Raw genomic sequence first — 21,008 nt, forward strand, 5'->3', positions numbered from 1 at the left:
AGTTAGTAAAAGTATATGAAATAAGAGAAAAAAGGCTCTGCACAAGAAAAACTTTGAGCTCTCTCGTAGAAGTTTGTGATCCTTAAGAAAAGAGCAGGTTTTCCCAACCTCAGCGCTATTAACATTTTGGGCAGGATAATTCTTCACTGTGGGAGGTTGTTCTGTGTATTGTAGGATGTTTAGCAGAATGGTAGCCTCTACCCGCCAGATGCCAGTATCCGTTCCCCCCAAGTGTGACAACTCAGAATGTCTCCAGACATTGCCAAATGTCATGGGTGGGCAAAACTGTCCCTGTTTGAGAATCATTGCTTTGAAGTTTAGATTTTGTGATCCCTGTTTCAGTTAGTTTAGGGATTTTTTTCCTGTTCGTATTTTTCTCTGATTTTGTGTAGTTGTGATTAAGTTCATTTATTGATTTGCCTAACATTTCATGAAAATCGCGCCTGTGTGTGTATGTGTGTGTGTGTGTTTCAATAGAAGCATAAGCTATACTCCCTAGCCTCTGGATATACAGGAAGGAAAATAAGCACAAATGTGTCACCAGGGCACAGATTCGTCCTAGACCCTTTGCAGGTGCCTTATCCACTCTCTGGACACTCTCTAGCGCCAGGCTAAGAGCCCCTGCCACACGACTCCATGCTCAGCCACTCCTTCCCTGCTCCTGCCTGGCCCTCAGCGCAAGCTCCTGGTGCAGCCTGCAGGGCTCTCCATCTGCTCTGTGTAAGAAAACACTGCCCTTCCTCCACCGCCCAGCACCAGGCTTTCCCTGGACCTCTCCTCCCTCTTGGCCCATCTCCCATCACCCATCTCTGCCTGGCCCAGGCCCTTTGGCACTGAGCAGTCTGGCTCTTGTCACTGGCTAATCTGGTCTGTGTGGTACATTTTCTCTCCTCACCCACCATACCAATTCCTCGAAGGCAAGGCCGACTGAGACAAGGAAGCCACTTCCGCTGTCAGCTCCCACCCAGACCAGCCTGTGCCAGGCACCCAGCAGCTCCTCAAGCCCACTGGCATTGAATGTGGCATTCAATCCCTGCCAAGGCTTCCCTTCCCATCTGGTTTCCTAGGGCTCTTTCCAACAACCCCTCCCCACCTGCCAGTTTAAATCCTCCCAGATTCTCAGCTCAAGGAGGTGCTCCCAAGGTAGAATTAAATTTCGTGCCCACCTGCAGCCAATCTACCGCGTCGCCCTACACACATCTACAGCACCTGGCAACCGACTTTGTACCTTAAATTAGATTTAGTCTGAATCTGTCCCTCCCCCTGCCATGAGCACCTTGAGGGAAGGGCTTGGCGGGGGTGGGGGGGGCGGTTATCTTTAATTTTTTTTTTTAAGAGACAGAGTTTCACTCTGTCCCAGGCTGGATTGCAGTGGTGTGATCACAGCTCACTGCAGCTTTGAACTCCTAGCTCAAGCGATCCTCCTGCCTCAGCCTCCTGAATAGCTGGGACTACAGGCGCGTGCCATCATGCCCGGCTAATTTTTAAACTTTTTTTAACAGACGGGGTTTCACTATGTTCCTCAGGCTGGTCTTGAACTCCTGGCCTCAAGCGATCCTCCCTTATCGGCCTCCCAAAGTGCTGGAAGTACAGGCGTGAGACCCCGTGCCGGGCCTAGGGGCTGTTTATCTTTGTCCTCACAGCCACCCTCAACTCCCTCTGAGACTGCCCAGCATTTCATCCAAGGATGCTGAATAGAATAGAAAGGGACACACAAACATCCCAAATCCAGAAGCAGACATCCTGGAAACGCCCTTGACCGAACTCCCTAGAAGGAGCAGTCCCCTGGGCCATCAATGTCCCCAGATACGCGCGCTGTCATCTCTAGCAAACTCTCCCAGGCTCCCGCAGGATGGGGGTAAAACGCCAAGGCGAGCACCTGCTGCCGGGCTGAGGCGGGCCATGGTGTCACATGATTCTCCAATCACATGATCCCTAGAAATGGGGTGTAGGGAGAGAGAGGAAGCGGGGGAGGAGAGTGAATTGAGTAGGAAAGGAAACACAGCATTCCTGGATGGCCCCGCCTCCATGTCGACGAATAACCAATGGGAGCGCAGCGACCTCGACCCCCCCCCCCCCCCCCCCGGCCAATGGCAACTGAAGTGGGCGGGCCATCGCGCCGAGGAGCCGTAGTCCGAGAGCTGGCCGCCGGCTGCTGCCCAGGGATCGCGGACCCGACGCAGGTAAGAGGGCGGCCGCGCAGATCTCCCGCCTGCTCCTGCCCAGGGACCCGGCCAGGGCCGTGTGGGCTTGAGCTTCCTCTGGAGTCTCAGCCGGGAGACCGGAGAAGACCCACTTACAGAAACTCCTTTGGGGGTTTCTGATGGACTGGAGCGAGGTTGGGGGGCAATAAGCAGTAATTGCAGTGACCCCCATTAGAAGGGGGCTGTCCCTCCCCAGCATCCCGGGAGACTGCAGCCCGCTCCCCCAAAGCAGGGACCACCCATTCTTGAGCCAGCTTCTCCCCCTGTCGGCAGGTGCCGGCTCTTTCCCCTGTGGCGTTGTGGTAGGTGATCCCCGCGGCTCTTGGAGCGGGAGAAGCGCCCGGCCCTGGTCGGGGAACTCGGAGGGGCTGGGAACAGGACTTGAGACCTTGGCTTCCCAAAGGTGGCAGGGACTTGGGAGTGGTGACTGAACCCCCGCGCTGTGTCTGGGTCTTCCCTACCGCCTTCGTAGGAGGTGGGACGAACTGACTTCCGCCTCTCCGCGCCACTTTTTCCTGCTCTTTCGCAGCCGAGTTGGCTTCCCTTTGGGGAATTTCCTCTCCCCTTGGCACTCGGAGTTGGGGGGCTGCCACCTAGTGGAAGATGACGGAGCAGGGTCTTGAAGAGGCTCGGGTTCCCATGGGTTTTTTTGGCAGTGTCGGGTAGGGGCGAGAGGCTGCAGTTCACAACCCTGCGGAGAGGAATCGGCCCCCTCTGCCCCACGTCCTGTGTGCGTGTTCGTGTATTCAGTAGACGCACACTCTACTTCTAGCTTCAGGATAAACAGAGGGAACTGACTGGAGTGCCAGTGCTCCTGTGCAGACAGGCACTGCTTCCCAGCAAGCCAGGGCAGCGCGATGGCCTGTTGAGGGTTGAGGCTGAACGCCCAGGAAGCAGGAGGGGCCAGCTGTAGCTGCTTTGCACGAGAGCTGGGGGGCGGGGAGGGGGTGAGAGGGGCAGCGGTCCAGGACCGGCCTTCTTCATCCTTATCTGGCCAGGTGGTGGCCTCTTGGGGATGTTCTTTGAGTTAGGGGAGAGGGCACTCGAAGAAAGCCATTGAAGGAGAGAGGATTTGGGTGAGTGGGTGGGGGGTTTCTTGGGTCTTCTCCCCAGCAGTGTCCACACAGACTCAGGAACTGAGGCACCGACAACGAGCAGCTTCTGAGGCCCTTGCCATCGGTCACTGGCAATTCCAGGACTAGGACCCAAGTGCAGTTTCCAGACAGTCCCTGCACCCCCATTTCTGTCCTGACTGTTGCATCTACCCGCCCTGGGGTTTGGGGCCCATTCCTAGGCACTGCCCATGGTTGCCACTCGCGAGATGAACCCAGGTCCAATATGCTCTGGAGACATCAAAGCCGGTTTCTGTGCCTTGTTTTGTTGTTGTTATTAGAGACAGGGTCTCGCTCTGTTGCCCAGGCTGGAGTGTAGTGGCATGATCACAGCTCATTGCAACCTCCAACTCTTGGGCTCAAGAGATCCTCTTGCCTCAGCCTCCCAAGTAGTTAGGGCTACAGGCAAGTTCTACCATGCTGGGCTAATTTTTTTTTTTGTTATAGAAATGGGATCTCGTATGTTGCCCAAGGCTGGTCTTGATCTGCTGGCCTCATGTGATCCTCCTGCCTTGGCTTCCTAAAGTGCTGGGCTTGTTAAGTGTGAGCAACTGTGCCCAGCCAGTCACCAGGACTTGATTTATGACATGACCTCTGTGTCTGTGGGGAATTGGTTTCTAGGACCCCCCTCAGACACCAAAATCTGTGGATACTCAAGTCCCTGATATGAAATGGCATTGCATTTGCATATAACTATGCATGTCCTCCCGTGTACTTTAAATCATCTCTAGATTACCTAGAATGCCCAATACAACGTGAATGCTATGTAAATAGTTATACTGTATTGCTTAGGGAATAATGACAAGAAAAGTTTGTACTTGTTCCATACAGATGCCCCCATGTAGGCCTATGAGGTATACATAGTACACTTCAGCAACGTTAACATTTTCTGGAATTTCTTAGAAGTAGTTTTGATCTGTGGTTGGTTGAATCCTTGGTTTCAGAACCCAGGGATACGGAGGGGAGGGCTGACTGTACTTAGTATCTCTGAGCTTCAGTTTCCTCCTTGAAAAGTAAGGGAAGCGATTGAGGGGGCGCACGCCTGTAGTCCCAGCTCCTCGGGAGGCCGAGCTGGGAGGATAGCTTGAGCCCCAGAGTTCAAGTCCAACCTGGGCAACATAGACAGACCCCATCTCTAAAAATAAAAGTAAAGGTGATAATTACTACATGGGATAGTTGTTGCAAAGAAATAAAATAATGGGGAGTGTTGTTACTGGCTCCCTAGAGGTTCATCATACTGTTTTTGCTCCTCTGAGCAGGGTAACACCTCTGGTGCTGCCCTTTGAGCTACTGCTGAGCTTGGGGGAAGTACGTAGGAAGTGAGAGGCTGGGTTCTCCTGCTGACTCAGACGGGCAGCCCACTAGGCACACGTGGTTCCTCTCCACATGTGGTTGATTTTCACTTCTAGGGTAGAGGGAGGGGGTGGGTGGGTGATGGTGGTACGTTTGGAGAGTCTGAAAGAGCCCTGATGGTGTTGGGGGACCCTCAAACACAGGTGTCTCAAAGGCTGACCCAGCCTCTGTGTCCTCTTCCCTAGGCAAGGAGGGGACAGTCATGGGGAGGTGGTGATTGGCCTCTGGGGAAGGCAGTCCAGATTCCACTGGCCACCATACTTCCCTTTTCACAACTTTCTCAACGCTGTGGTTTCCCATGTCATCATGGGGCTGCTCCCCCCGCCAAGGCCTTAGTGGGGTGCAGGTATGATGAGCACAGTGTCAGGTGAGGGGGCATGTGGAGGGGCTGGCTACTCCCTCCCTGTACCCCAGCCCTGTCCCCTCCCATGGCTACTGATGCCTTTCTCCCACCCCTGGAGGTGGCCCACATTCCCACAGATCAGACCTACAAAAATCATGTCTCCCTGACTGTCATGGGCCTACATCTACACACTTGCTCAGAGAGACTTGGGTGTCGGGCCATGTGTTGGGAACTCAGACTCACACATGTACACATGCCAGTATTCATGCTCATAGTGTGCATGTGCTGGTACATGTGTGACACACACGGAGGACACGGCAGGAAGCTTTCAACCTCCACAGCGTTCTGCCTGCCTGGACAGAGAGTTGCTGGACAGGCTCAGTTAGTCCTGGGCCTGGACCTTAGTCCAGGGCTAGGTGAGCGAGTGGCCTTAGAATTGAGGGCGGCATGGGCTTAAGCTAGTTGCCAGATGCTCCTTGGTTTTTGCAGGTGGACCATGTGGACCCTAGTGAGCTGTGTGGCCCTAGTGGCAGGGCTGGTGGCTGGAACACAGTGCCCAGATGGTCAGCTCTGCCCTGTGGCCTGCTGCCTGGACCCAGGAGGAGCCAGCTACAGCTGCTGCAATCCCGTTCTGGTGAGCGCCCTTCAGCCCAGGCAAGAGCTGGCAGCCTGGGTTTTCCCAAAGGGTCGTCTTGGCTGACCAGAGGAGGCGGCCAGGCACAGGTCTCTTCTCCCCTCTCTTCCCAGGATGCACGGCCCACAGCACTGAGCAGGCGTATGGACAGACCCTGCCAGACTGATGGCTACTGCTCTGCTGGCTACTCCTGCCTTCGTACTGTCTTGGGGACTTCCAGTTGCTGCCCATTCTCAAAGGTGAGGGTGCCATTAGCTCGATGGAGGCGCTCAGGTCTGCATTTACACTTTTCCTGCACTCCCCTAGCCCCAGGTAAAAAGGCCTCACTGATGCAGGCTTCTCTGTGTCCCACAGGCAGTGTCATGCGCGGATGGCCACCACTGCTGTCCACGGGGCTTCCACTGCAGTTCTGATGGGCGATCCTGCTTCCGAAGAGCGGGTGTGGCAGGGTCACAGGTGGAGGGTAGGTGGATGGGCAGCATGTGGAGCCTGGAGCACCCAGAAGCCCAGCCAGCCAAGTGGCCCCAGTTCCAGCCCTGGTGCCCTCATTCACGTGGCATCTGTACTAAGCAACCCCCTGTTCTGGACAGAGGGCAGCTCTGGGTATAGTAGGGGAAAGAAGAGAATGCAGGACTCCAGGCCAGGTCCAGGGATTACGGGGTGGGGGGAGGTCAAGCTGAGTTGGTCTGATGCCAACCCACTGTCCGGTCTTGCTGAGGCAGGAACCGGATTGTGAGGAGGGTGGCTTTAGGGGTGCCTGGGAGATAATCAAGCTCTAGTACCACCCCACCCCCTGCAGCTAGGCCTGCAGGCCCTGGTGCACCGGCTCCTTGAGCGATGGGGGAATGACCTTCCCTGGCTGGGTTGGTGAAATCCTGATCCTGCATCATCCTGTCCACAGATGACAACCCTCTGGGTGCTGTCCAGTGCCCCGGGAACCAGTTCGAATGCCCCAACTCCTCCACGTGCTGCGTTATGGTTGATGGCTCCTGGGGATGCTGCCCCATACCCCAGGTACCGGTCTGGGGAGATGGGGGCATGTGGAAGGTGGCGGGGGCAGAGCTAGGGGGTGGGGGTGGGCAGAGATTGAGTCAGGATCATCTCTTCCTAGGCTTCTTGCTGCAAAGACAAGGTGCACTGCTGTCCCCATGGTGCCTCCTGTGACCTGGTTAATGCCCGCTGCATCACACCCATGGGCACCCACCCCCTGGCAAAGAAGATCCCTGCACAGAGGACTAATCGGGCAGGTGAGGAAGGAGAGCAGGGGCTGGGAGCCGGGGTGAGGCCTCATCTGACTCCAGCTGGGAGAAGTTCCCCCAACCCTGGCTGCCCCTCATGCCTCGCTCCTCTTCCAGTGGCTTTGTCTACCTCTGTCGTGTCTACCTCAGTTGTGTGCCCCGACGGCCGGTCCCAGTGTCCTGATGGTTCTACCTGCTGTGAGCTGCCCAGTGGGAAGTATGGCTGCTGCCCAATGCCCAATGTGAGTGAGGGGCTGGAGCCAGCTTGGCTATGTGCCCCAGCCACCTAGCCTGGCACACGCCTTGCAGCGGTTCCCGGGGGTGGAGCTGGCTGGCTGGTTGCTGGGAGCCTGGCTGACTCAGGACTCACGCCACCCCCTAGTGGGGGATTGGGGCAATGCCAGCCGTCAGCCTGTCTCCTCCCTGCACACAACTGAGACTGGAAGTCACAAAGACCCGCCCTTGTTCCCACTCAGGCCATCTGCTGCTCTGACCACCTGCACTGCTGTCCCCAGGACACTGTGTGTGACCTGATCCAGAGTAAGTGCATCTCCAAGGAGAACACTACAGACCTCCTCACCAAGCTGCCCGCACTCACAGGTACCCGGGGCAGGCCACAGACGTCACTCCACCTGCAGCACGAGGAGGGGCTCGCCGCCACACTGTTCTGGGCACAGGTTTGGGGGCGGGGCTCCCTTTCCTCCCCACTAGGCCTTGCCTTAGGATAACTGTAGGGTGGCGTAAGTGGGAACCTCCATCCTCAACACCTGTTTCCAGCTGTGGAGCTGGCAAAGGGTGGGTAGCCCTGAGGGTCCCCAGTGTCACTGCTGACCTGTCCTCTTTGCCTCCCTCACAGTGCAGGAGGTGAAGTGTGACATGGAGGTGAGCTGCCCAGATGGCTACACCTGCTGCCGCCTACAGACGGGGGCCTGGGGCTGCTGCCCTTTTACCCAGGTACCCAGGAATGGGGGTGGGTAGGTGAGCAGAGGTGGCAGCCAGCTAGGGCCCTGTGCCCACTGGCCCTTCTCCATCCACCCTAGGCTGTGTGCTGTGAGGACCACATACACTGCTGCCCAGAGGGGTTTACATGTGACACAGAGAAGGGTACCTGTGAACTGGGGCCCTACCAGGTGCCCTGGATGGAGAAGGCCCCTGCCCACCACAGCCTGCCAGACCCACAAGCCATGAAGAGTGACATCCACTGTGATAACTTCACCAGCTGTCCCTCTGCCAGTACCTGCTGCAAACTCCTGTCTGGGGAGTGGGGCTGCTGTCCTGTCCCAAAGGTGCATGGGTAGGGGGACAGCACTGGGGGGTGGGCAGTGGCTTGGCCTGGGCAGGTAGGTGGCCAGACTCCTACCCCTTTGCTTTGCCTAGGTGACAGGTGACGCCTAGTTCTCAGCTGTGAGCAGGAGAGGCGGGCTGGGGTAGCCTGGGGCTCAGCACTGTGCCCCACATAGTAGTAGACCACCCTTTCCTGCCCTCCCCCCAGGCTGTCTGCTGTGTAGACCGGCAGCACTGCTGCCCCCAGGGCTACACGTGCACGGCCAAGGGGCAGTGTCAGAGGGGGAACGAGACAGTGGCTGGACTGGAAAAGACACCTGCCCGCCCCAGAGACATTGGCTGTGACCAGCACACCAGCTGCCCGGTGGGGCAGACCTGCTGCCCAAGCCTGAGTGGGGGCTGGGCCTGCTGCCAGTTGCCCCATGTGAGTGCCTGCCCGCCCGCCCGCCTGCCCCTGGATAAGGGAGCCAAGTTCAGCGGGACAGGAGCATAATGCTATCCCCCCGCCCCGCCCCAGGCTGTGTGCTGTGAGGATCGCCAGCACTGCTGCCCGGCTGGGTACACCTGCAACGTGAAGGCCCGGTCCTGCGAGAAGGAAGTAGCCTCTGCCCAGCCTGCTGCCCGCCTGGCCCAGGGGCCTCATGTGGGTGTGGGGGACGTGCAGTGTGGGTCAGGGCACTTCTGCCATGATAACCAGACCTGCTGCCAAGACAGCCAAGGGGGCTGGGCCTGCTGTCCCTACCGCCAGGTCAGTGTCACCCCCCACCCTCAGGCTGGTCATGGCCGTGGGCCAGGTCCTGCCTTGTCCAACCCTCTTATCGCCTTCTGACCATCCAGGGCATCTGTTGTGCAGATCGGCGTCACTGCTGTCCTGCTGGCTTCCGCTGTGGGGCCAGGGGCACCAAGTGTTTTCGCAGGGGGGCCCTGCGCTGGGACACCCCTTTGAGGAACCCAGCCCCGAGACAGCTGCTGTGAGGGACAGGACTGAAGATGCTCCGCAGCCCTCGGGACCCTGCTCAGCAGGTCCCCACTGCTCAGGCCTCCCCAACACCTCTCCCCACTGAAATTCTCACAACCCCACCATGCTGAGTCCTTCCAGCACGGTGGGAGGTGGGGCCTCACTCTAAGGCCTTCCCTATCAGAAGGGGGGCTGTGGCGAAAGCCACGTTACAAGCTGCCGTGCCCTCCCCCAATTTCTGTGGACCCTGTGGCCAGGTGCTGTTCCCTATCCACAGGGGTGTGTGTGTGTGTGTGTGTGTGTGTGCGCCAATAAAGTTTGTACACTTTCTTAACAGTGTCTGATTTGGCCACCCTGTCTGCCCTCTTCAGGGGTCCCCTCAACAGGGGTCCTCGTCCAGTGCCAACATCCCCCCGCCCTACAGAAAGAAACACGTGTCAACCTCACCAGTTTTATATTTGCTGTTGCTCACAACGGCCCCATCACATTACCCCCTAGTCCCCAGAGCTGCCCCAGCCACCAGCCCTGTGACATCGTAGCCCAGAGGTGGGCTAGTCAGCAAGCAGCACCCCCTCCCCTCCCAGGGGTCCACAGGGAACGCCCCCTCCCTTCCCAGCCCTTACACTAGCAGCTCAGGCTAGCAGCTGGGCCGCCCCTCTGCTTCCCCACAATAGAGCTTTCTATGTACAGCCACGTCTATACAGGCACTGCTTCCCCCCCAGCCCTCCTCCCCAGTACCTCCCAGTGGGGGGCCAGACCCCTCCCTCCCTCGGCTCGGAGGCAGACACAGGGCCCCTTCCCAAGACATTACCCAGCACATACCACAGACCGGCTCCGCAGGCCCCTGGGCGCCTTTCCGGCCCGAGGTGGGGCTAAGAGCGAGGGCCCCCGCAGGCCCCTGGGGAGCGCACCCTGGGGACGGGCCCGGGTGGAAGGGGCGGGGGCAGACCCCGAGGCGGCTCCAGGCCTGGCGGTGACGCTACTTGACGTTGAACACCATGAGCGGCCGCTCCTCCCGCCGCTGCCACGGGCTCTTCTTGTCGCCCGCCTCGTCGCCCACCTCCGCCCCCAGCTCGTCCTCCGGGCTGGTGAGTGAGTCGCGCCGAAGCTCGCTGGCGCTGCTGCGGGAACTGTCCCCGCGGCTGCGGCCCCGACCCCGGGGCACCGTGGCCGCCCGGCCCTCGGGCGCCGCCACCTCGTCCAGCAGCGGCGTCAGCGAGTTGTCCTCGGGGGAGCAGAGGCCGGTGCGGCTCTCGCTGCTGCTCGGCTCGGTGTCCTCGCTGAGCGCCAGGCGCGGGGGCGCGGGCGGCGGCGGCGGAGCGGCGGGCGGGCCGCGCTCCCGCTCCTCCCGCGGGGGCCGGCGGCGCGCGGGCCGCGCCTCGTGCACGTCGACGCCCGAGTCCAGGCTGGCGTCGGTGCTGCGGCCCCCGCCGCCCGCCTGCAGGTCGATGTAGGAGTGGCGCACTTGCGAGTTGGAGCGCCCGTCGAGGGACACGAACCAGGCGCGCGGGTGAGGCTTCACGCCCAGTTCCAGCAGCTTCTTCTCGGTCAGCGCCTGCAGCTCCCCGTTGAGCTGCGCCATGGTGGACTCGTTGAACAGCACCGGGATAGTGACGGAGCCGCTGACGGGCGCCGAGCGCCCGCCCCCCCAGCCCTCGCCGCCGCCACCCCCGCCGCCCTCGCCCCCCGCGCCCGAGTGGCCCTGCATTAGCGGGCGCTGGGGGTCGGGCTGGGGAAAAGGGCGCGCGGGGCCGGGGACCGCGCCCTCGGGCGGGGCAGGCTCATCGCCTACGCCCGCGGCGCCCGCCTCGCCACCGAGGCGCACGTAGTGCGCAGGGATCACCAGGGTGGGCATGACGTTGCGGTAGACATTGTCCTTGAGGTGGTCGATGGAGCCGCAGAAGATGAGCTGTCCCGCCTGGCTGAGCGACGGCGGCCGCGCCAGCTGGTCCACCGACTGCGACAGCAGGAAGTCGGGGGTCTTGCTCTCTGCCGCCCCCTTGTGGCCCAGGTAGTGATCGAAGGGCGGCGGCGGCGAGGGCGGCTCGTGCAGGAAGGCCGCGGCCCCCGAGGGCCCCCGCCGGTACTCCTCCAGGCCGGGCTCCAGCCCGCCGGGACCCTCGACCGAGCGGGCGCCCTTGAGCCCGGCACCCTCGCCCCCGCGGGCACCCGAAGGCTCGGCTGCCGGGCGGCTGGCAGAGCGCGGCTTGGCGCGGAAAAAGTCGTCCCGGGAGGCAGCCAAGTCCCGGGAACTGGAGAAGGCCGAGTGGAGGGGGCCTGGAGGCGGAGCCTCGGGGTCCCCCGACGGGGCGGGCTCCAGGGGTCCCCCACAGATGAGGTGGAGCTGGGACATCGAAGTAGCCTGGTCTCGTTTGTTACCGTCGGAGGGTCCGGAGAGCTGCAGCTTGCGGTGCTGTTGCCGGGGCTTCAGGCAGCGCCTCCTGGAGAGGAGGGAGCAGACGGGGACCCTCAGGAAAGGGGGAGGCCCAGAGTAGCTCCCTAACACATCCCCCCCCACCTCCCGCCTCAGCTGCAAGGTGAGGGATGGGCATAGTTGCAGGGCCAGGGAGAATGCCTGGGCCCATTCAGCAGCTGTGTACGTTTGTATTCCCCTGCGGTGAACTGTTCGCTCCTTTGCTGGTGGGAGGTACCATGAGAACCTGGAAAGAGCACCTAAGCCACCAGGGTGTCTGGCCTGGGGTCCCCTGGGAGCGAGAGCTGGGCTGGAAAGAGCAGCCGCAGCTCACCTCTGGAGGGGCTGGCCTGCAGGTCCTGCCTCCTGCCTGCCCCCCACCCCCTCTGCCCCACTCTGCTGCCCCTCTTAAGCCACCAGTCTGTCAGGGCTTTGCAGGTGCATATGAAGTCCTTTCCTTTCAACACCTTGAGGACCAGAATTGTGTTGTACGCATCTATGGGGCCCCAGTGCCCAGCACAGGACCAGACATAGTGCGGCCCCGGTGGGGGAGGCTGGGTGCTCACCGGCAGTAATAGATGAGCAGACACAGCAGGATGAGCAGCAGCAGGGCCAGGGCTGCCAGGATGGTGAGCAGGAAGATGGTGTGGTAGGTGCCAATGTCCTGGATGCCTGATGTGATGGTGACCAGCCCTGTGCCAGGCGAGGGCTTAGCATTCAGCTGTGGATGCTCTTCCTGCCTTTGAGGAGGAGTCCACGCTCCTGCCTCCCTCTCCCCCACCCCCACCCCCACTGAACCACTGCTCTCACCAGCCGTGGGGGATGCCATAGCAGCCACCCAGTACCCCAGCTGGGGGGAGACGAAGGTCCAGTAGAGCTGCCGGCCTTCCTTCCGGATCACACCAGTGCCATTGCGTACCCACAGCCCTGGGAGAGGCAGCGGTTGGATCAAACTCAATGTCCTTCCCATCTAAGTCCCACTTTCCTCCCCCAACTCCAGCCTTGCAACCCCAGGAGGCACTTACCACTCTTGGGGTCGAACCTCCAGGCTGGAATGCTGGTGCCCACAGCAAGGGCACGTGCCTCTGAGGGCACAGGCAGGGACAGGTGAATGGGACCTGAGAGTGGCACCTCTGTCCCATTACCTGTCAGCAGGTGCACACTCACAGCAGCCAAGGGCATCAGCTCCAGCCAGGAGCCATTGCCTGAGGGAAGAGGACACAAAGGCTGAGGGCCAATCCTGGGGCATTGGCGGGGTGGGGTGTAGGGGGGAGACCCCTTGCATGCCAGGCATCCAGCATACCTGAGCTGGAGGCCTCAGTGCCCAGGAAGGCAGGGAAAGCCCGCATTTCCTGCTGGGTGTTGGCAGGTGTGAGCGAGGCCCAGAGCTGGCTGTAGGTGGAGCTGACAGGCAGGCGGGCAGCCCGGCGCTGGAACTGCACCCAGGGCTGGGAGTGGGCGCCTGGATGGAGAGAGGGGCTGCAGTGGCCTGGCCAGGGACAAGGTTTCCCAGGGGCCAGAGCAGAAAGCCAGTAACCAAGGAGACGGGGAGCCATTGGGTCAGGCCATGTGGGAAGGCCAGGGAGGGTGATGCCCTGGGGAGAGACCTGGGCAACCACAGACTGTTAACCTGGCAGGGACATGGACCTGGAATTGCTGTGTGACCCTCAGCAAGTTACTGGCTCTCTTGGAAACACTGTTTCCTTTAAAAACCTATGAAATGCTGAGGTTCAGATCATCAGGCGATCATCTACAGTGTAGCATGCACTGGGTCAGGTACAGGGGATGCAAAGATGAGCAAGACATAGCTCCTGCCTTCAAGTTCACAGTCTAGTGTGGCGCCATCCTTTCCAGTATTCACTAGAACTTGCTGCTGTGCTGGGCATGTTCTCTATTTGTGCTGCCCATTACGGTACCCGCTAGGCACACATGGCTGTAAAGCATTTGAGTGTGGCTGGTGCGACCGAAGAACTGGATTTATTAATATTAATTTTTAAGAATTTAATGAAGTTTTAATTTAAATCATTTCAATTTAAAAAGACACATGTAGCTAGTGGCTACTGCATTAGAAGCTTAGGTTGTATGCACGTGTTGGGGTAGAAGGGACAAACATACAAACAAAATTCCAATGCAGTATGGCCACAGCTAACATTTATGAAGCTTCAAGGTATGCCGGACACTGTTACCTACATTAACCCCTGTAATTAGGACAATAGCCCCTGAGGTAGGTGCCTTTATTATTATCGACCCCATTTTATAGGTGCAGAAATGGAGGCAGAAGTTCAGTAACTTGCCCAAGATCACAACCCTCGAGCCTGGATTAAAGCCCAGGCCGTGTGGCGCCAGCACCCAGCCTCTCGCCCACCATTCCATCCGGCCTCGCTGTTAAAACAGAGGGACGCAGGGGCCTCGGGGAGCTTGCCGCCAGCTCGGGGAAGCCCCGCGGAGTCTTGCAGGATGAGTAAGACTCAGCCAGGAAAGAGGGAGAAAGGTCCGGGGACATGGGGCAGGGGCTGTCCAGGAACTGCGGGGGCAGGTGACTGCAGCGCAGGGCCAGCGCGCAGCCACTGCCCGGCCCCTGGAGGGCCCTGCCAGCTCTGGAAAGGGGCCTGGGCTTCATACTGAGGGCTTTAAGCTAGGGGGCAACAAAGGGTCCACTGGGCATTTTAGAAACTTGCAGGGACATTTAGAAGCCTCTGGATCAGAGTGATGAAGATGAACACACAAGAGCTTGGTGACAAGGGCTCCCACTGAGAATATAAATTGGGAAGGGGTTTCTCCCACTCCAAACCCCACTGTGGCTCTCTAGCATTAGCCAGGTGGAGTCTGGCTCACTAGCTGTCCCCTTCCGCCCCACACCTCAATGGCTCCCCCAGGCCTTCCTCTCTGGTGAAGACACCTTTGCTCCCCCTTTGCGCCCGCGTCCATGCGGTCTCACTGCTCCCTTCACCAAGCTCTGGCCGGCCCGGCTACGCTTGCAGGGTAGGGTTGTCTCAGCACTGAAAGCAGCTGCCCTCTACTCCACTGCCCTGCCTGCTCTGTAACCACTTCAGGGTTTGCAGCGATCTGTCTTCCTACTTGTCGGAGAACTCCACAAGGCAGGGAGCAAGTCTTTGTCACCATTGCTCCTCGACACTGGCCACCATGCCTGGCACAGCGTAGGTGCTGAAGTAAGTACTAGTTACTGAGACTGAAAGCTCGTGGGTGGACAAGGACCACTGTGGGATTGCTCTGCCTTGTACTTGACAGGTGTCCAGCACCTGTGGCCTCCAAACATAGCCAGACCCCCAGCAGGTGCACAACAAACCCGTGTAGATCCACTAAGGATAAAGGTGGCAGGGAGGTAGGAATAGGGGAAAATAGAAACCACGAGAAGCCCCAATAACTATAAACATTTATTGAACACCTTCTATGCTGGCTTTTTTTTGCATGTTTGATGTTATTTCATCTTTACCTTAATTTGATCCTTCCGCACATTACAAATGAACAAATTATGGTTCAGAGAGGTTAAGTGACTTGCTCAAGGGCACCCAGCTAATATGTAAAAGAGTGGAAGTCTCCAGACCCAGGTCAGGGGGAAGGAAGAGGAGCTGGGGTGGGATGGGGAGGAGGAGCCTTACCAGGAGAGCCTAGGAGGATGTGCACAACGTCCTCATAGAGGATGAGGGTGGCCGGCCGCTCGGGGAGTAGGTAGAGGCTGACGGATGCATACACTGCAGGAGGGGTGGCCTGTCAGCTCCAGAAAGAGCCACCCCACCACCACGCGCCCCCTCCATCTGAGTCCCAGTGGCTTCATCCTCCCTCAGCCCCCTCTGCATACCCCAGCCTGGGCAGCAGCTGCTGGACAGCCTGCCCCTCCACCCCCAAGGACTATTTTGGGAAGAGGCTGATGGAGGGTCAGCTGCTGTCCCCCCCTCCACCTGCCCCTGCACTCACGGGGCAGCTTGTCAACACGCCAGGGCACAGAGTTGGTGAGGAAGCCAGGGCGGGCAGCAGTGACGAGCACCCAGGTGCCCAGGCGGTAACTGAGGGGCAGAGTGGCCACGCCCTCTGAGTCTGTGGTGCCAGCCGCCAGCAGAGTCCGGTTCCCAAACACGTCCACTGAGGCCCGGGCCAGGGGCACCAGCTCCCCGCTCACATACACCTGCACCTTGATCAGGATCTCTGTGGGCAAGATGGGGCAAGGGGAGTGAGGAGGGAGGGGGAAGAGAACTGGAGGAGCCCCAAGATCAGAGGAAGGGGTGTTGGTCTGGAAGGGTTTTGGGGCTGAGGCTAAAGAAGGTATGGTAAGAGCCAGCATCTATAAACCTTAAACCTCACATCAGCCGGCGAGGTAGGTGGGACCGTTACTATATTTCATCAAGTCTAACACATGCGCTTTGTCACATTTGAACCTTTCTGAACTCAGGCTATGTCTATGCTTGATGATGTCATAATTACAATTGGCAGCATTTTTTCCTTTCATACTGGTACATGAGATAATGGTGCATCATACAGTCTATGGTGTATTGGATTTGATAAAATATGCCTTTAGCCCATTTTACAGATAAGAAAACTGAGGCTCAAAAGTTTAGATACTTGCACTACAGTTAAGTGGGAGATCTGGGATCCAAACCTGGCAGTCTGCCTCTAGAACATAAATTCTTAGTCACTGGATCCTACAAGACCAGTGTCGGAAGAGGAGAAGGAAGGGAGGGCTGAGAAAGGATGAACAAGTGGAGAAGCAAAGACCTACAGGAGGAGAGGAGGGAGGTCAAGACCCAGCAGTTTGGAAAGGAGGGTGGAGGCTAGGTCAGAGTTTGGGTTTTCAGGAAAAAATTGAGAAGGGGATACTAGGGAATTGGTCATTCCCATGATTCATCCTCTTCCCAGAATCCTTTGCACAAGCCTGTGTCCCTTCAGACTTAGGACTACTCACCCCAACCCTATGCCCAAACAAGTACCCCCTGCCCCTCCCTCTCACATGCACAGCCTGCCCCCTCCCAGCTGGTCAGCTACAGTCAGTCACCATGGCAACGCCCTCATTCCTCCCAGGAGATCAGGCAGGGAGCTGGGGCCCTGGCAAGGGGAAGGAGATTGGGGTGGGCTGACCCAGGCCTGAGGGAAGCTGGTGTGGAGGGGCCAGGAAGGGAAGTCCAAGCCTTTTGCTTTCCAGGGGAGCCTCTACCCTAGCCCCAGGACAGTCTAGCCAGGCTGTCCTGCAGGTGTCCTGAGCTGGGTGGGGTGATAGGGGAGGGACAAGGCCTTCCCCAGGCAGCCTCTCTGACCCCTTCCCACTGAGCATGGCCCCTCCCTCAAAAAACACCTCACTCCTACCTTGCTGCTAATAGTGGGTGTCATGCCTGGAAAGGAACAGAGGCCCAGGAGGCAGGTGGGGAGTGGGCTGGGTGCTGGATGCAAACCTAGGGGAGCCTGGGTAGACAAGGAAGAGTCTAGAGCCGAGAGCAGCAGGACACAGGGAGGTCAGGGAGCTCTGTGGAGACTTCGGAAAGGGGAAGGCCTTAGAGTACAGCCTGACACTCAACAGTGACAGGTGTCTTATCTCAGGCTTCCAACCCAGGGCCAGCACCACGCCTGCCCCTGGCATCCCATCCAGCTGTTCCCTGAGCCCACCCCGCCTCCCCTCCCAGGCAAGAGCCCAGCCCTGCTGGGTGGGTGCATGCACTTGACCCACTCTCTGGTTCTCCAAGGAGCTGGCGGCCTCCCTCCTCCACCACCACCCAGTAGGAATTCTGAGAAGCTAGAAGGGCCTGGCCAATCCCCACTCCTATCCTGGGCTAGGAGCAGCTGGACAGAGCAGCTGGGAAGAGGGGACCCAGGGGTCTGAAATATGGTCATTTGTGGGAATGCCTTGGGTTCAAGAGCCAAAGCCTCAGAAGAGGGAAGGGGCTGGGGAAACAAAACAGGGGTGGGCAGGTAAGGTCTGAGGGAGGCATAGATGCCAAGCTTAGGTGCCTAGCAGTTCCCTCCCCCTTCCCCTCAACCTGGGCTCCCAGCCAGCTGCCTGAGGGAGCCCCCTATCATGGCTCTATTCCAGCCAATTCCCTGGGCCCTCTCCCTTGGGGTGCAGGGACTTGAGGGAGGAGCTTCCTGAGAAACTAGGGCCTCTTCCTATGAAGCAAAGCCTTTCTCCTCCCCCAGAGAGCAGGGGAGACTGAGGCACGGGGAGACCGTTTCCCACTTCTCAAAGCCTGACATTCCACACAGTACCCCTCCCTGCTCTGGGGCTTCAGCCCTGCCTCATTCCAGGAGGAAATCCGACCCCCTCCCTTCATCCGGACCCCACTTCCCTCATTCACACCCCTCCACCCTGCTTTTCCTGTCAGCTCCTTGGTGGGAGTAGGGGGTGGAGAGGAGTGGAGAACATTGGGCAGGGATGGGGCCCACAGGCAGGGAAGGCGACAGCAGTAGCCAGGGTGGCGGGGCAGGAGGCTGGGAAGTGGGCGCAGGGCTGGAGCGGGTGGAAGCCCCTGAGCGGCCAGGTCCCCGGTGTAGGGTGCGCAGTCACGGTCTTGCTCTCCCGCTGCAGAAGCCGGCCCCACCCCCACCTAACACACCCACCTGGGCCCGGTGAGGCGCTGGGAGGGTCTCCACTGCAAAGGAGAGGTGAGATGAGGAGGGGGTGATCTGGGGATCGGCAGGGAACAGGAATGGCAGAAGCTTGCTGGACGGGAACCCGGGCACCTGCCCTCCCAGCCGGCACTGCCCGTAGCCAGCCAGCTCAGCATGGCTCCGCGACCACAGCCCTGCCATGCGCCTTGAGCTGGGAATCACAATGTACCCCTTTTCTCAGAGCCCCCCAACTGCAGCCCCTCCTCCATCATGGGTTGATCAACGTTTATTTGGTGCACCCCAAATTCTAAACCCAGGGGGCCGGCTGGGGACTGTCAGCCTCCAGGGCGAAGAACCCCATTACAGCAGTCAATCCCGCCCACAGCCTCACCCACTCCCCCTTCTCCCCTCCCCCATTCAAACCCAGCTCTAGGCGCCCAGCCCCCGTCCGGGCCTAGGGTGGCAGCCGATGCCTGCGCCCCCACCCAGCAGGGGTCGGGAGTGAGGAACCCCCAGGGGGCTGCGGAGCCGGCGCCCGCCCCAGCCCGCCCCTGGGCGGGTGTCTTCGGTAGACAATGGCTCAGGCAACAGCGCCTCGCGGACCAGGAGGGAGACAAACAAGTCGGGAGGGGGCGGTGGCGGCGAGCCTGTGGACCCCCACCCTTCCATTGTGTCTCCCCGAGACCCCCGCCCCGGACGGCCTCCCTCTCCCCCCTTCCTCTTTCTCCCAGAAACGCCGACCCCAGGTCGCCTAGCTCCCCCCCACCCAAAGCCAGGGAACAGAATACCCCCCAATTCACGAGCGCCGCGAAAAGCGGGCTGGCGGACGGGGGCCTGACCTGGGGCTCAGGCCCGCGATCGCGGCCTCTCCCGGCGGAGACTCACCCTGCGGGCTGGGAGGCTCCGGCGGCGACTTGCCGGGAGCCCGGGAAGCGCCGCCGAGCAGCAGCCCCAGCAGCGGCAGCAGCCGCGCGAGGACGCCGGGGCCATTCGGCGGCGGCATCGCGGGGCTCGGCCCGGCCCTAGCGGTCCATGGCTCCCGCCCGGCCCCGCTCGGCCGGCCCGGCTCAGCCCCAGCTCTGCGCCGCGCCGCGCTGCTCCGGATCGCGCTCCGGTTGCGGCGCCCGCTCAGCGCGATTGTCTCCGCCGGAGCCGCCGCCAGCGCCCCCTGCAGACGGCGCGCCACACCGCAGGCCCCCCGGCGCCGCCCCCTCGCGGCCCCGCGCCGCCCGCCGCCGGCCCACAGCGCAGCGCCCACCCGGCGCTCCCCGACTGCGAGCTGCAGGGAACTGCAGTGGTTAGGGTCCCATCGCAAGGGTTCTTGGGGAGTTCGAAAAACCCCGAAATTTGGTGCAAAATTTGGAGGAAGGATAATAGGTAAATAACACTCGAAAGGGTACAGTCACGAGGGTCTCAAAAAAGTGTAAGAACCTCCTGCTCTACGGCCCCTTCTTTCCACACAAACACTCAGTGCTGGGGGCTAGCTGCGCAGCCCACTTCTGAGCCTCTTACGAGGCCATGGGCAAGTTACTGAGCATTGTGGTCCTTAGTCTTCCCTTTTCTTTTTTAGACAGAGTCTTGCTCTGTCGGCCGGGCTAGAGTGCCGTGGCGTCAGCCTAGTTCACAGGAACCTCAAACTCCTGGGCTCTAAGCGATCCTTCTGCCTCCCGAGTAGCTGAGACAGGCGTACACCAGGATGCTGAGCTAATTTTTTTTTTCTATTTTTTCTATTTTTAGTAGAGATGGGGGGAGGGGGATGTCTTGCTCTTTGCTCAGGCTGGTCTCGAACTCCTGATCTCAAGGGATCCTCTCCACCCCCCCGCCCCGCCTCGGTCTCCCAGAATGCTAGGATTACAGGTCTGAGCCACCGCGCCCGGCCCTCAGTCTTCCTTTAAAATGGGAGTTGTAATACTCTCTACCAAGTAGGGTGGTTGTAAGGAGGAAACGAGAAGATGATGTAAAGGGTCTAGCACAAGCCTGACAGAGCAGGGGCGCAATAAATAGTGCTGTTGTGGGCCCAGGGTGAGGTGGGGCTCACCTCTGCCCAGGTACTCAGGTCCATTGGTGGGCAGGAGTAAAGGTTAGAAAGCTTTTCTGGAGGTGGAAGCAGCCTTTCTCTCCTGCTGAGAATAACCATTTGGTCCCACTGGTTCTGGCTTTCTGAATGACCAACGAGCTCTCTTTCTTTTTCCTCAGCCATTGAACCCACAAGACAGCAGTTGGCCTGCCCCACCTCCAGCCGAGCCCTCGTTCCTTCCAGTTCAATGTTTCTGGCTGTGGTAAATCACTCAGTTTCCACGTGGCCAAATCCTCATCTAATCTGGTATGCCTCTCCTGGTTCTGTCTGGCTTGTTACCCTCTCTTTCTCACAGTGTGGTGCCCAGGAGGGGACTGGATACTTAGGGCAGGGATCTCATCCCCAGAGAACAGCAGGCTTCCCTCCTGGTTGGGTCCACTGGTTGTGTCTTCTGACCTTGTTACAAGCATGTAGACAAAACAAAAACACCATTCTCTCCCTCTCCCTCTCTCCCTTCCTCCCTCTCTCTCTCTTCTCCCTTCCTTTTTTTCCTTCCTTTTTTCTTTTCTTTCTTCCTTCCTTCTTCCCTTTATCCCTTCCTTCCTCCTTCCCTTTCTCTCTTTCTTTTTAACAGAAATTTCCATCTAATCAGACTTCCCAGTCCTATTGTTATGTAACAAATTTTTTGGAACCTCAGCATAGGACTTAGCATTCATCCCCGGTGAATTTCATCTTGTTGGTTTCAACCCAACTTTACAATCTGTCAAGGCTGCCTTGAATCTGCTTCAGTCACCCATTGTATTGGAGCTCCTTCCCCGAGGCAGCCATCTGCGGGGTGAAGTGGCTTCCTCTGCCTCCATTCAAAGGGCTCATGACCTTGCCAGGCAGCCCAGGGCCAGA

At 59.3% G+C, this 21,008-nt stretch overlaps 2 protein-coding genes across 3 annotated transcripts; one reads left to right on the forward strand and one right to left on the reverse strand.

The window, feature by feature from the left end:
• Nucleotides 1–2,112: 2,112 nt before the first annotated feature.
• On the forward strand, nt 2,113–9,460 carry GRN (granulin). Of its 2 annotated transcripts, none has more exons than XM_012659056.1 (13): nt 2,113–2,183; nt 5,502–5,646; nt 5,760–5,885; nt 6,001–6,109; nt 6,548–6,660; nt 6,758–6,893; nt 7,002–7,126; nt 7,361–7,484; nt 7,741–7,838; nt 7,925–8,170; nt 8,377–8,592; nt 8,686–8,916; nt 9,006–9,460. In XM_012659056.1, the coding sequence occupies exons 2-13, from the start codon at nt 5,509–5,511 to the stop codon at nt 9,141–9,143; spliced, it is 1,800 nt and encodes a 599-aa protein (XP_012514510.1). In that variant the 5' UTR covers nt 2,113–2,183; nt 5,502–5,508; the 3' UTR covers nt 9,144–9,460. The 2 variants fall into 2 exon arrangements, with proteins under 2 accessions (XP_012514510.1, XP_012514511.1); XM_012659057.1 differs by having other exon boundaries at nt 7,035–7,126.
• Nucleotides 9,461–9,721: 261 nt separating this feature from the next.
• On the reverse strand, nt 9,722–19,240 carry FAM171A2 (family with sequence similarity 171, member A2). The gene is made up of 8 exons (XM_012659058.1): nt 18,977–19,240; nt 15,476–15,703; nt 15,160–15,252; nt 12,843–13,001; nt 12,565–12,744; nt 12,350–12,466; nt 12,106–12,232; nt 9,722–11,567 (listed from the first exon to the last, which is right to left on the reverse strand). Exons 1-8 carry the CDS (start codon nt 19,092–19,094, stop codon nt 10,106–10,108), a joined length of 2,484 nt encoding a protein of 827 aa, XP_012514512.1. The 5' UTR covers nt 19,095–19,240; the 3' UTR covers nt 9,722–10,105.
• Between the last annotated feature and the right edge of the window lie 1,768 nt (nt 19,241–21,008).

This window comes from Propithecus coquereli, unplaced genomic scaffold, assembly GCF_000956105.1.
Source record: "Propithecus coquereli isolate 6110/MARCELLA unplaced genomic scaffold, Pcoq_1.0 Scaffold598, whole genome shotgun sequence".
NCBI classification, from domain to species: Eukaryota; Metazoa; Chordata; class Mammalia; order Primates; family Indriidae; genus Propithecus; species Propithecus coquereli.